This window comes from Canis lupus, chromosome 6 (genome assembly GCF_011100685.1).
Source record: "Canis lupus familiaris isolate Mischka breed German Shepherd chromosome 6, alternate assembly UU_Cfam_GSD_1.0, whole genome shotgun sequence".
Taxonomy (NCBI): domain Eukaryota; kingdom Metazoa; phylum Chordata; class Mammalia; order Carnivora; family Canidae; genus Canis; species Canis lupus.
The window spans coordinates 16,169,218-16,183,969 of NC_049227.1; the positions used below are offsets into that span (position 1 = coordinate 16,169,218).

General features: G+C 47.7%; 1 protein-coding gene across 13 annotated transcripts in view; it reads right to left on the minus strand.

Moving 5' to 3' along the window:
- The window catches only part of SUN1 (Sad1 and UNC84 domain containing 1), a 51,349-nt gene that overhangs the window by 24,873 nt on the left and 11,724 nt on the right, over window positions 1-14,752 (minus strand). For 8 of the 13 annotated variants that reach the window (XM_038539712.1, XM_038539711.1, XM_038539708.1 and 5 more), the window contains exons 2-6: window positions 10,770-10,866; window positions 4,558-4,746; window positions 2,517-2,701; window positions 1,638-1,664; window positions 1,343-1,519 (exon numbers count right to left, since the gene is read on the minus strand). In XM_038539712.1, the coding sequence (XP_038395640.1) occupies window positions 1,343-1,519; window positions 1,638-1,664; window positions 2,517-2,701; window positions 4,558-4,746; window positions 10,770-10,846 (655 nt within the window). In that variant the 5' untranslated portion in view covers window positions 10,847-10,866. Of the gene's footprint in view, window positions 1-1,342; window positions 1,520-1,637; window positions 1,665-2,516; window positions 2,702-4,557; window positions 4,747-6,266; window positions 6,392-10,769; window positions 10,867-12,877; window positions 12,931-14,752 lie in introns of those variants that run through there. The other 5 variants (XM_038539702.1, XM_038539706.1, XM_038539704.1 and 2 more) reach the window with 5 other exon arrangements.

A 14,752-nucleotide genomic window follows, 5' to 3' on the forward strand; every position in this document is an offset into this window, starting at 1 on the left:
CTCAATAAAGCCAGACACGTGGCATGTTGGTGGTTACGCAGAGTTCAGAGACAGATGCTGGACCTGGCTCCCAGGCTCCACCCAGATGGTCAGCCCCCAGGAGGCGGCATGGTATCTCGGGGAGAGCACCCTGGTGGCAAGATGCCTGGGTCTAGGTCCCAGCTCCGTCACTTCCCGGTAAGCCTCTTAAGCTGGCCAGACCTCAGTGTGCCGGTCTAGAAGACATGGGGGGCTATAGAGCTGCTGTGCAGGCCAGGGAGACCCAGAGCACTCTGCGATGCTGGCCTCCACAATCCAGAAGGCGCTGCCTCCCTATTTTGATATATTAATGCTAACAGTGTCAATTACCTTCAGTAGACAGAACCAGAAACTTGAGTCACAAGGATAAAACATTGGATGGAAATAACTCTCAGTCTTGGTAGCGTCCTTCATTACATCAAAATAGTTCTTTGAAAAATACCGAGTGCCCTCAGGTGTAGGGCAGAGCCAGGAACCGTGACAGATAACTGGCCCTGTCCACTTGAATATGCCCTCAAGCCTAGCCAAGCAAACTGGGGCCAAAGCCTCGGGAACCAGGGCTCCCTGGCCTCCCCACACTGTGGGACTGTGTAAGGGAACCTGGACAGGGATCTGTAGCAATGCTCTCCCCCAGGGCCCCAGACAAATATCAGAGCCAGCAAGCCCTAGGCTCAGGAGGATACTCCACGGGCCTGCCTGGTTGCAACAGCCAGCCATGAACCTCCGGGGCTACCTCCGAGGACCTCCCTATTCAAGTAAGTGCGGCCAGGCCTCTGAAGCCACTACCGCTGGGGAAGGGGCCATGGGCCCACTATGAAGACTCGGTGTGGTGGCTGCTGCCACACCCCCGGCCCAGCACCACACATTCCTGTGGAACTAGCCACACAGCCGCCTTTCCCAAGGCCAGGAACTCTTACGAAACCACACAGAACACATGCTCCTCAATCTCAGGGGTGAAAACCCCTTTTGTGGCAGAGGCAAAAGCACCACCATGAAGCCATTCCTCCCACAAATTTGAGCATCCATGACCTGGTGTCAAAATAGTGGCCACGTGGTGCCACCAGCTTTCCCTGATGATGGGGTCTGCCTTTGCTCACCCGAAGTTCAAATTCCCATAACTGCAGATGCTCCCAGGTACAAAACGACTAACCACAAAAAATGTAAATTCAAAGAGGATGAAGAGGAGCAAAGTTAATTTTTGGTGATAATTAATTTCTTAATTATCAGACAATTTTGACTTTAAGTCAATGACAGAAAACACTAACAATGCTAACAGACCTATCAAACCAGGTTTATAAAAGTGAGTAGAAATATCAAGACTCACGTTTCTGACCCTGATCCCTTGAGTAGAGCCGTGGCGATGGCCCGTGGGTGGCAGAGTGTGCTGTGAGTGTGTCCTTGCGCTCGGATAGCAAGAGGCAGTCACTACATGTGTAGCCATTGCTTCTGGCGGCTTCTGCTGCCAGGTCCCCATTTCCCTGAGTGGCAGCTTTATTTCCACCTAAAGTTTGCAAAAAGTAGAAGGAACTGGTTTACTGCAATCTGCAAATACTTCTCAAAAAAAAAAAAAAAAGCTTCCTCTTAAAAAGCGTGTAGAAAAAAAGGACTAAGATAATTACCTTTAAGATCTCCATCGTCGTCAAGACCTAAAACATACACACACACGTTTGCTCATGAGCTCGAATTATCAAAGCCCACACACAAAAAAAGTAAAGGTTACAATGGTTAATAAATCAGCATTCTGGGAATGGTCAAGATTTATTCCCTGAAATGCCTACAACTACTGGAAACTCCTCCAGATATATGCAGACATGATCTTGTGACTCAAGGTGAAAGCACATCTCTGGAGACACGACTCTGGAGCAGGTGTGTAGCGCACACACACACACCTGAAGGGAGGGCAGGAAGACAAGAGCCTGGTACAGAGGCGCAGAAGCCCTGCCAGCACCATCTGCTTCTCTGTCACCTAGGATTAACCCTTGCTAGCTGAACAAACCAGAGCAAACACCAATCCTAATGCCGCCTTAAATTAGCACATCAACTTTTGGGAGGTAATCTGGGTCTTCTAATCTTCCCAAAGGGGCCAACCAGAACATGGAACGGACACAGCAAGCAGCTGCATGACCAGTGGCAAGGATGGGGTCACACTGTCGTGGCCTTAAGTCAAGAAGGTTCACAAGCCACGCTGCTTCCTTGTACCAACTTGTCTACACAGGTACTTTCTAATGACTCAAAAATACTGCAGCTGCCTCGTTGCTTAGAGCTGTCTGGAACCAGAAGATTTTTATAACAACTGTGATTAACCACCCTACAAAAGTAACGTGTCTACAAAGAGTTATCAGATTACCACCTGATTCCTTCCCCTGGTTCCACGTCACAACAAATGATTAAGCATGAGCACAGTGGAAGTAGCAGTCATAAGCCACGCCTGCATTCTGTATTTGAGTCTAGAGGAAAGCGTCAAACCTTCTCCCACCCACGAGAGGCAGGTAACTCACCCCAGAAGTGGTCCACTTTGGTCTGTTCACGGATCAGAGACTCATCCAGCACAGGAGGCCGGAGACAGGCCGCACTGGACAGCGTGCTAGTGCCACTCTGGCCCACACCACAGGACACCACCTTTCTCGAGGTGTGGTTAATACTGAAAGCTGGTTTGCTTGCACTTCTGCGTTGCTTTACTGTTCTAAGAAGAAAAAAAAATAAAAGGAAAAAGTTCATAGACTTTTGCTAGCTAATACAAAAGGATTATATTTTACCAACACAAAAATCTTTGAAAATAAAGAGCTTTTTAAAAAGATTTCATTCAGGGCAGCCTGGGTAGCTCAGCGGTTAAGCGCCGCCTTCAGCCCAGAGCATGATCCTGGAGACCCAGGATCAAGTCCCGCATCAGGTTTCCTGCATGGAGCCTGCTTCTCCCTCTGCCTGTGTCTCTGCCTCTCTCTATCTCTCTCTGTGTGTATCTCATGAATAAATAGATAAAATTTATTTAAAAATTAAAAAAAAGATTTCATTTATTTGACAGAAAGAGAGAGCACAAGCAGGGAGGAGGGGCAGAGGGAGAGGCAGAAGCAAACATCCCGCTGAGCAGGGAGCCCGACATAGGGTTCAATCCCAGGACCCTGAGATCATGACCTGAGCCAATGGCAGACGCTTCACCATCTGAGCCACTCAGGCGCCCAAATATAGTATTTTTAAGGCAAAATTTTCTTGTCTTCTCTACTACACTGAAACACCCATTAACCTGAAACAGAAATCCTCAAGCTGGGGTCCCAGAGCTGCTTCTAAAATTGTACACGGAAGACAGTTTTTAGATTATTTTGAGCCCCACAACCCAGAAGGGGTTAAAACTTAAAATAATCTAATTAAAATGATTTAAAAGTAAAAATGATGATTTATAAATTTAACCCCTCCCCTTTCCACAACATGTGCAGCATGCACACATTCCCTGCCTTATTTCTCCATCCCTGGTAAAGATGGAACTACATTAAGGACTGTGAGGCAAGGCTGCAATCTCATCTCTGAACTCACATTCAGCTCAGATAAAAACAAAGCCCCTGAAAACAAACTATGAATGTTGGCAACAGGTCAGGGCAGGGAGAAGCTCCTCCCTCCTAAGGGAATGAGCAGCAGATGAGAGGACACGGTAACACACCATTGCATGTGAGCACAGAACATCCGGACCCTGGCTGTGGCCTCGTCAAGTGGCACAACACCAGCCTGGCCACAGTGTCCCCACGTGGAGTCGCCCGGGGTCCTCAAGGGCACCTCCTGAGTCTACTGAGCTGCAACCTCCCATTCTCTCATTCTCTAAATAACCCGCAGTGAGTGTGAGACACACAGGCCACAGCAGGAAGAGCATGGCTGGCTGCCAGCACACAGCCTGGCTCCAAGATGGCATTCCACTGCCCCTCTTCGTAGCGACCACCCAATCCTGAGTGAAAGACGACCATTCAGACTGGAAACTTGTCATTCTATGTGAGCAATGGAACATGACCTCTAAAGGACACAAGATTTTTCGCGTTGCTCCTTCTTGGATATGTGCACAGTGAGCTCAGAAATCAAGCAAACACAACCACGAATATAGGTAAACAGCTAAATTTCATGGATGCGTCTGTTAGTTCACACAGATTTTAATGAACAGACTAAGCGTTAATAATGCAGAGCTCATCCATGGTGCCACACGATCGTCTGGTAAGGCTACTCCCGCAGACAACACTGGGAGGTCAGCTGTATAGACGGGCACTATGTCTGCCCCAGGGTCTGAGTAAAACCCAGAGGAAAGAGAAGATTTGGCCGATACAAGAACATCTATACCAAACAAGCCCCATGGTCCAGAATTAGCTTCTGTCCTAATTTATAGCAAAGCTACGACTTTATGGGTAAATTTGCATGTGTGGACACGTATACCTAGACACAAGAGTGTGGTTTTTCAGACCAGAAAGTGTGCACGTTCAGTTTTATTTTATTTTATTTTATTTTATTTTTTTTCAGTTTTAATGGTGCTAGAACGTGTTTAGTAACACGGGAAGCAGCACTTACCGGGCCGCTCTGTCCTTCAGGGAGGCAGTGCTACTGGAGCAGGAGTGAGTGTCCCTAGCCTGGCCATCCTCCGTGGCACATGCTGTGGTGACCAGCCGCAAACTACGGCGGGACATTCTTGGAGAATCAAACACGGGGTCCAATCTGTGCTCAGTCTCGAAAGCCAGAGCATCAGAGGAATAACTCGAACTAGAAGGAAAAAAAAACTTTGTCAGTGATAAATAATGTAGACAGCAGTTTCTAAAACATACTGAGCAAATAATGAATATAATGTGTACTGATTTAGTGCAGATTTTAGAAACAGCCATGACTCTTCTACAAAGCAGAAGTCACCCAAATCGGTCGACAACTTATGCTTACTGCACACACTCTGGCCCTGCCATCTGTGAGACGATTCCCCAGGCACCCCAATATTTCAGTCCGGGGCTGACCCTAACACCTGCTTTAGGATAAGTACTCCCATGAACCTGCACTTATGGGGAACCATGTCAACGTCATTAAAGAACCAGAACACACTTACTAGTAAACACTATGCCTGACAGAGGAGTTAAGGAGACAGTGACGGCAGGACAACTAATCCTAAAAGGCAGAAGAGCAGCAAGACCCTGAGCAGTACCATAATGTCACTCTGTGTCTAACTCACCACAAAGCCAGAGAACAGCTTGTCATAAAGTCACTTCAAGACTCTTCCACATAATCATCCTAAACTAAAACATGCATTCTTGGTGCCATTAGCAAGTTTTTCCAAATCAAGACATGTTACCTGAGTGTCTATCATGTGCCTAAACCGGGATGGAGGCCACACTTCCTGATCTGCCCAGACCATCCAGCGGATGGCTGTGTGGTCATCAGTGAGGACTCCACAGCTACAGCTGGAGACGAGCCACACTCCACAGGGAAGCTGTGGTGAGCAGAGGGGCTTGGGCTGAGGGTTTCCCAGCCAACGAGGGAGACAAACTTGCGCCCGCCTCACTGGAGGGACAATAGCCCCTGCTCAAGGGGGCAGACTGGCTGAGGGCCTGGAAATCGACAGGAACCACGATGAGGCTCTCAAGGAAAAGAAGTGGGATATTATGTTTTATATGATAAAAGTATTTTCAGAATCACATTCACCATAAATACATTAGATCTGACACTAAAAACTCTTCAAGTGAAGCAACAGTAAATAAACACAAGCTGCTCCAGTCACCACAGGGCTGAGGTATCATGCACAAGTTCAGGAAGAGCCCCTTCTTGTGCTCACCAGAGGCTGCTTTGGGGGCTGAAATGTTCCATACTCACCCATGCTGAGTATAGAGCAAGGATGCTAAGCGTCATTTGGGTATAATCTAAAATAGTTACTTGGGATGCCTGGGTGGCTCAGCGGCTGAGCGTCCACTTTCAGCTCGGGGATCAAGTTCCAAGTTGGGCTCCCTGCGAGGTGCCCACTTCTCCCTCTATGTGTCTGCCTCTCTCTCTGTGTCTCAAATAAATAAAATAAAATAAAATAAATAAATAAATAAATAAATAAATAAATTACGGTTACTTTTTTCCAAAAATATTTTATACAATTACAATCGTAGTTTAAGAAAATCTGTTTTTTCAAGTCAGAATTTATCATGTATCTATGGACCAGTGCCCTCCACCAGCACATTCTTCCTCTTCATCTAAGGAGAACCATTGATGAGCAACTTAAATATCAAAAGACAATGATATTCGAGTCCACCCACCTCTGTCCAATCTGGAATATGCAGACAGCAAGCAAGCTGACAGAATCCACAGAACTCTACACCCAGCCCAGCCCCACAGGCCCCAGAGACTCCAACCTGGGGACACTGCTACCACTGCATAATCTAGAAGAGGCCCCAGCATTCCAACACAGAACCTGGAATGCCTTGGCCATCAGAAGGGTGTTCCAAATCCCTGTTAGTGTGATTAGAAAGACACTGGAAAAAGCAAACACAAGAACATCACAATAGCAGACAACAGGAACTGTCCATCGGCAGAGGAAGGGTTAAACATGAGGCCATTAAAAATCATGAAAGAGGGACACCTGGGTGGCTCAGCAGTTGAGTGTCTGCCTTCGGCTCAGAGCATGATCCCAGGGTCCAGGATCGAGTCCCACATCAGGCTCCCTGCGAGGAGCCTGCTTCTCCCTCTGTCTGTGTCTCTGCCTCCCTCTCTGTCTCTCATGAATAAATAAATAAAATCCTTAAAAAAAAAAAAAAAAAAAAACCTGCCTACGTTGTTCAGTAGAAAAGGACAAGATTCTAATATCATCCTATTTATATTACGACAGACTATATAATAGAAGCACATGGAGCGCCCACTGGCTCAGTCAGTGCAGCACGGGACTCTTGATTTTGGGGTTGTGAGTTCAAGCCCCACATTGGCCTAGAGCCTACTTAAAACAAGGAACAAAAAACAGAAGCCCAGATTCTTACACACATATAAGGGCACAGAAGAGACCTAGAAAGTCTCTTCGAACTGGTCATAGTTGGTATTTGGAGCTGAAAGCAGGGAGGGCTCAGCGGAAGCGATGGAGAAGCCAGCAACTCTGGGTTCTGAGTTTGGACCCAGCTGTCTGGCAATCCTTCCCAGGAAAGGGGCTCACAAAGGCCACTCGGGTCTGGATCTCCATGCTTATCTGGTACATTAGGGACCCACACCTGCATTGGTGCTGTGGTCCAGGGACCCACACAGGCCAGTGGCGCCCTCATGCCCTAGGCTCCCAACCATCATTCCTACAAGGTTCCTATGGACAGATGTGCCAGAGCTAAGCAGAAAGGTGCAAACATCTGCAGGAGACACAAGATACAAGGCACTCACCCCAGGCAACACTTCAGCAAGTCTGGTGTTAAAAGTACTTTATTATAACTTTATTATAACTAGGATATAAAAAGAGTACAAAGATCCCCAAAGGAAATGACAGACTGAATCCTTCAGAGCAGATTTTAGTTTGGTTCCCTCATCAATTAAATGTTGTTCTTTAAAAAATCCCCGTTAGTTAGATGCACTTTTAATTAAAAGACTAGAGAAAAATCTAGCACAGTTGAAAGAAGATACAGATGCTTGGCAGCCACAAGCTGTGCAGCAAGATGGTGCCATGGGGCTTGTGGCCCCAATCCCACAAGCATCCAGGGCCAGGGCCGTGCAGAACTCCAGTGTCCTCATAAGGGATAGGCATTATCATCACAGCTCTCCCCCTATAGCCGCCCCCCCCCCCCCACTGGCTATTGGCCTTTCGGTCCCAGCAGCAGACAACACCCCGGCGATGAACCCAGCTGTGTCCCTGTACCAGATGCTGCAGGCCCCAGACAACCACAACAACGGAGTCCCCAAGGCCAGCAGGTCCTCGCTGCTGCCTGGCACTTCCCGCCTCACCCCTACCTCACTGCCACACCCATCCCGCCCTGCTTCACCCCAGAAATGCTGCTACGGCCCCCTCTCAGGTGGAGCCTAGGCCACACTCGTAATGGCCCTCTCCCTTCCTTCCTGCTACAGCGGATGCCGCCATCCTAACACCCATCTGGGCGCTCTGGGCTGGGTCTCTCCCACTCTCCAGACTTGTCTGCTGCCTCTTCCCTCCCCTTCAACCCTTCTGTGGCTCCCAACCATCTGCATCTGGACACAATCTCATCTGTCTCCATGGCAGGGAAAACAACAATGAAACATCCACAGAGCCAGGCCCTTTCTCTTCCCTGACCAGGCACACTGGTTGAAAACATTGTCTACACTCCTGCCCCACGGGGCTGAAATCACGGGCGATGCCCCAGGCCTGGTGCTGGCTGGAACCCTCCTTCTAGAAACACACTGCCCTCTGGGCATCCCTGGCAGGGACTGTGGTGTACTTACCAGAGGCTGGCACAGTCACACACCCTCCCCTCCTCACCCCAGCTGCCCAAGCTGGGACACTTTTCCAGACTGCCTGACTCTGGAACATGGGCTGCCACCTGAGCTGGGGTCTCCACATCTTTGGGTGTGTGTGTGTGTGTGGAGGGGGGGATTCTGGAGGGCTTCTGGGAAAGACTGCCTCCTGCTCAAGGCAGTGTCCCAGTGGCTGCATCCCCATCATGTGTGGAGCTGGGGGGTTCCTTAACGACGGTCTGGCTCAGCCTCTGCACCAAACCAGGTGCCAGGCACCCCCCCAATAAGAAGAACATGCAGAGTCCTGGCAACAAACCAACCAAACCTGGCACTGATCAGACTCTACATCTAACCACAGTGCACAGGAAACACAGAGGAGAGTTCTGTTCAGGTTGATTGAAAACAGAAATGCAGATCCAGAGATTGGCACATCAACTTTGGTATATTACAGATATATCAGAGGTTATTTTAAATTACTAGGAGCTTCTTCGTGTGATACTAGTATTTCGGGTAGTTGTTTTTAAAGTATCCTAATCTTTTTGAGATGTGCTTCACAACAATACACTGGAGACAGAGGGAAGGGCCTAGTGCCAGAACAGTTGAAGCTGGGGGGGCATATGACTGCCCCCCCCCCCCGACTTGCATGCTAATGGTAGGCTTCACAGTAGAGAAATAGTTTAAATAAATGGAATGACCAGGACACTGTCAGATCCTCTGTGTGTCTCCTGAAGTGCTGAGAATGAAGATCAGAGTGGTGCTGGACGCTTGTCAGCCAGGGGTGCAGAGTCACTAGAACTGAGGGAAGGGCATGCAGTGAGGCCAGGTACTGCGGGGACCAGCAGCTTCCAGGGGAGCTGGGGGACTCAGGGAGGGGACACAGAGGCACACATGGGAAGACAAGAGACATAATGCCAAGGGCAAACCCCTTTCTATTGTCCACCACCTGGTCCCTTGGTGCCTGGGGCACAGCCCTCTACACATCACGCTGCTGACCACACCCTCACCTCCCCCACCATGTCCCACAGTCTTCCACTGACCGCTCTTTTCTCCCCATCCTCCCGTCTTCCCTCCTCACCCCAGCTGCCCAAGCTGGGACACGTCCCACCTGCAGCCTCTGGCTCAGAAACCCAGCACCCTGCCCATCTCTGCCTGGGACAGGCCACTGCAGCATCACACCCCCTACCTCCTTCCCACCTGCCAGCCTCAGCATCCTTCTGAGCACAGGCCTAATCACACCACTGCGGGCTTAAATCCTTCCCTGGTTCCCACTGCCCTGAAGTCCAGGCCAAGCTCCCAGCACAGGCACTTTCCCCAGGTTGCTTCTCACCCATTTCCACACCAACGCACCCATCTACCTGCAGGAAGGCTGTGGAGTGGGCATGCTGGAAATCATAGTGCTGCTTCCCTAAGGAAGATACTCACACTGTATTTAAAATAGGTTCTAAAAGCTAGAAATAAGTTACCAGAAGTTATTTTTACACTCCACAATACAGAATAAGGAATAGTTTAAATTGAGTTGAACCACTCCCTTCTTCTAAAATAAACCAGGACTTTTGATGAAAACATTCAAAGGGTAAAATAATCTAGAATTATGAATAAAAACTCAATCATCAAATATGAGGTTTGACTAATGAAGTTAAAAACATGTTTGTTAAAATACCTTCTAGTTTTCTTAGTTTCCATGATATTTTTACCCTTTAGTAGATAAGCACTGAGAAACCCTGAAGGTCTTGTCAGAACACAGCTCTCTCCCGCCAGGTCCTGCCCAGTCCCGTACATTCTCCCCCACCCAATCCTGTATGCTCTGGCACTAACCCTGGCTTCTAGCTCTTCAGTTTCATCTTACAATCCTTTGACCTGGGGAACTAGACATGCAGGGGCCACATGGCCATTTCAGACCCATGTCAGAATAAACATAGAAAACTGAGCATCTGACAAAAGCTGCCCCCAAGACCTTGGGCTTCATCAAAGTTCTGTTGATGATACCTCTTCCTCTCAGAGGCAAATCTGTGAACTACAAAATACTGAGCCATTAATAGAAATCACAGAACCCTGCCCATAACCACAGAGATGTATCCGAGAGACCAGAGCCACTGGGTGGGTCTGAAACAGCAGGACGCTGGCTATGACTCACCCTAAGTCATCAGAATGTTTGGTTTTCAAAACAACCTCACAATCTCCATGTCGGTGGAGTTTCAGAAAGCCAGAGCACACTGGGACCTCTGCAGCTCTTTCCCTCTCAAAATACTACCTCTGGTTGCAAGCAGCACAGAGCCCCCTCAGCTGCAGGGCTGTCCCTGGCATCCAGGAGTGGAGAGGTGATGGGAATGGTGATGGAGACGGCGCCGGAACGCGAGCACGCTCACCTGAGTGCATACGTGTAGCCAGTGTTCTCAGGCACGCATTGAGGAGGAGTGTACATGTGAAGCCGAGAAAAGTCCATGGTCACGGCCTCAAGTCATACTGTAGAAGGCGGGAAAAAGCAATGCAGGGTGTTAACAGGTTGGAAACACAGACAGGGCCTGTCAAAGCCAACCCCAGACGCACACCTAGGACTCCAACATTACACAATCCAAGTGAAACAAACCTCGTGCCCGTTTTTGTTTTTATTTGTTAAGTGAAGGAGACACATTTTCTCACAGAAAGAAGTCCTGTTGTGTTCAGTTCCCCAACACTACACTCCAGGAGTGAAAGGGGGAAACCCTACATTACTCATAATTATGAAAACCAGCACTTGCAAAAAGAATACAGAGTGACTCAGCCTCCTTTTTAAAATGTATTTTTTAAGTTCCTAAAGATATCAAAATGTTCTCATTCTTCTGTAATAAGTTTTCATTGTTATTAACTGAACTAGAAGAGCTCCCTTATCCATGGCCAAGCACTCACCCTCGATGCCCACACTGGCCCACACACTCAGTACCAGGAAACTGCTGAATGACACACGAGCCTAAGGCACTTTTATTTTCCTCCAAAGAACTTAGATTTTTTTAAGTGGTATATTTTTTAATTTTTATTTATTTATTCATAAGAGACAGAGAGAGACAGAGAGGCAGAGACACAGGCAGAGGGAGAAGCAGGCTCCATGAAGGGAGCCTGATGTGGAACTGGATCCTGGAACTCCAGGATCACGCCCTGAGCCGAAGGCAGATGCTTTAACCACTGAGCCACCCAGGTGTTCCAGATTATTTTTTAATTATAAAAGTTTGGGGGATGCCTGGGTGACTCAGTTGGTGGAGTGCATGACTCCATCTCACCGTTGTGAGTTCGAGCCACGTCTGGCATAGAGATTACTTAAAAATAAAATCTTAAATAAAAAATGTTGTTGGAGGTGCCTGGATGGCACAGTCGGTTAGGAGTCCAACTCCTGGTTTTGGTTCGGGTCATGATCTCAGGGTCGTGAGATCGAGCCCCTAAGTGGCTTGAGATTCTCTCTCTGCCTGGCTGCCCTCCCACCGCCCCACCCACACTTGCACACACACACACACACTCTCTAAAAATAAATCAATAAATCCTTAAGAACATCAAAAAAAGGTTTGAGGTGCTCAGCAGATTCAGTCGGTTAAAGTGTCCAACTCTTGACATCCGCTCAGGTCTTGATTTCACATAAGTTCAAGCTCCATGTTAGGCTCCATGCTGTATATGGAGCCTAATAAAAAAATTAAATTTAAATGAAAAAAATTTTTTTCAGATTGTCATCTAAATTTCTTTGCAATGACTCTCAAACCTTCCTCTGGCTAAAAATATTCTCTCTCACACACACACGTACTTAGAATTTTTAAAAAACACTGCATAATAGTGATGTGATTCATAACCTATGGTTGAAAAATCTAAGGAAGATAAAACTAAAAGTAAAGACCAGCCTGGGCAAAAAATATTTATGTGTAAATGGCTGTTTTCTATAAACTTTTCTAAACCAAAAGTTCTTTGATTCACACCACTTTCTCAGAAATAGTCCAAATTTTTTAAAGTAGGCTCCATGCCCAGCACAGAGCCCAACTCGGGGCCTGAGCTCATGACCCTGAGATCATGACCTGAGCTGAGATCCAGTCACATGCTTAACCAACTGAGCCACCCAGGCAGCCCACAAATATCTTTTAAAGAATTAAAAAACACAGAAATAAAAAAATATTGTTTATATTTAAAAAATTGTACTGCCTAATTTCAACGTACACCACAAGACTCCTGCATTTTAAAAAAACAGCACTCTTCTTCAGAGACCTAGCCCACCTGCCGGCGAAACACACTTCAACAGGTACGGACTCATCCTTATTTGGCATGCTATTAATGCACACTCTTTCTACAATTAAAATTAAAGTTAACCCTGGCCATTTACCCAAGTGCTGGTCCACCTGTTCTCCTGCCTGATCTCCCTAGTGTCTACTACGGCCAACACTGAAATCCAGCCTTAGGGGCAGCGGGAGAGCAGAACCAGGCGCCTTCTAGCTGCAATGCACTCCCTCCCAGCACGACTCACCTAGCAGCACAGCTCACCTGGCCCAGCAGACCTTGAGCCCCCGCCAACCCTGCCCAGCCTCGCCCAGCCTGAGCCCCACCCCAGCAGCGTCACAATGGCTCCTGACAACCCAGACCTGGAGCACTCCTTCACCAAGCAACCGTGAAATGCCAGGCCAAGTGACAATATAAATGCCCCATAATTGTCCTCATTCTCCAAGTGGATAAGGGACTGATTTTTTTATTCTCTATTAGTTACTCACTGATTAACAAAACCCAAACTTCTCACTTCATTCCCAAAGTGACCTTTCACCTTAACATTCTTCAATACCTGCAATAGTGATTATTAAACCACAGCAGAGTTGTCCTAATGGCTAATTTCTACCAACTACACTACAATTAGTGTCTGATACGTCCTTAGTGACTACATCCTGAAGTTTACAGAGGTCAGTGTTATATGGAATGGCAGACGCCCTAAAGCCAATACTTGAGCATTTACTTCCAAGATCAGGACCAGGACACAGAGACAGTAGAGCCTGCAGCTAAGAGCAGGGCAGAGTCCTGCAATCTGGGTTTGCAATCCCAGCTCCGCCCCTAGGGCCTACTGTGGGGCAGATTGGGACAGGGCCAGTTCTCTGACAAAGCTGCCAGAGGATCCAGGAGCTCCAGCCTATGACTCAGCTCAGAAGCAGCAGTTACAGAACCTGTGGAGGGCATATGTAGGAACTCACATATTTATTTGAAAAGTTACTTTATATGTGCTCACATTTTTAGCTACCTGAAAGAGAATTTGGTTAATTTCTAATGCGTGACAAATGGTGTTTTCAGAAGCTAACAGGAGGTGCAGGACCAGCTACAACCAGATTTTTCAACCTAGTTCTTCCCATCAATGAGCCAGATGACAAACCTGAGCCATACCACCTCTAGCCAAGTTTCAGGTTGGCCTTATGCCACAATAAATTTAATTTGGGGGCACCTGAGTGGTTCAGTCGCTTAAGCATCTGACTCTTGATCTCAGCTCAGATCTTGATCTCAGGGTCATGAGTTCAAGCCCCACGCTGGACTCTGTACTGGGCGTGGAGCCTACTTAAAAATTGATTAATTCAGGCAGCCCAGGTGGCTTAGAGGTTTAGCATCGCCTTCAGCCCAGGGGTTGATCCTGGAGACCCTGGATCGAGCCCCACACTGGGCTCCGCGTGGAGCCTGCTTCTCCCTCTGCCTCTCTCTCAATCTCTCTCTCTTTCTCTGTGTGTGGGTCTCTCATGAGTAAATAAATAAAATATTTTTAAAAAATTAATTAAATTTCTTGGCTCTGAAATAAATCCTATCAAAGAACCAAGCAGAGCGACTGGTTGTCATAGGAATCCCGGGAATGACAGGATTCTAGCAGTGACTGTGTCAAAAATCCAACCGGAGAGAACAGGGAGACACAAGCAGAGTAACACCGGATAATGGTAGATTTCTGGTAAAATGTGTTAGGAAATAGAAAAGTAATAAAAATGCCCAAAGAGGACACCCTCAAGAGTACCAGTAAGGGCAGACACCAAACTCTAGGAACAGACACCTGGCAGCGTAGCTCTGCAGGACAGGAGGGACAGTGGAGCGGACAATGATGGTCACATCTAAGCAGCTACTATCGCACAGCACAAGGGCACCACACACGTACCCACTTTTTCCAGCTCATTCTGATTTCACTCTTGTAAGGACATGAATTTTATGTCATGTTCTCCAGTGAAGTGCAGCTAAGCATAAAGCCTAGCCCCAGCTTAATTCAGACCCGTGGCCCCGAAGGGTGTTTGCCATGGCTTAGTCCACAGACCAGAAAGCCACTTCTCCCCTGGGGAAGCACAAGAGGACCACACTCACACAAAGCAGAACCTGCAAAGAGGCAGGTGGA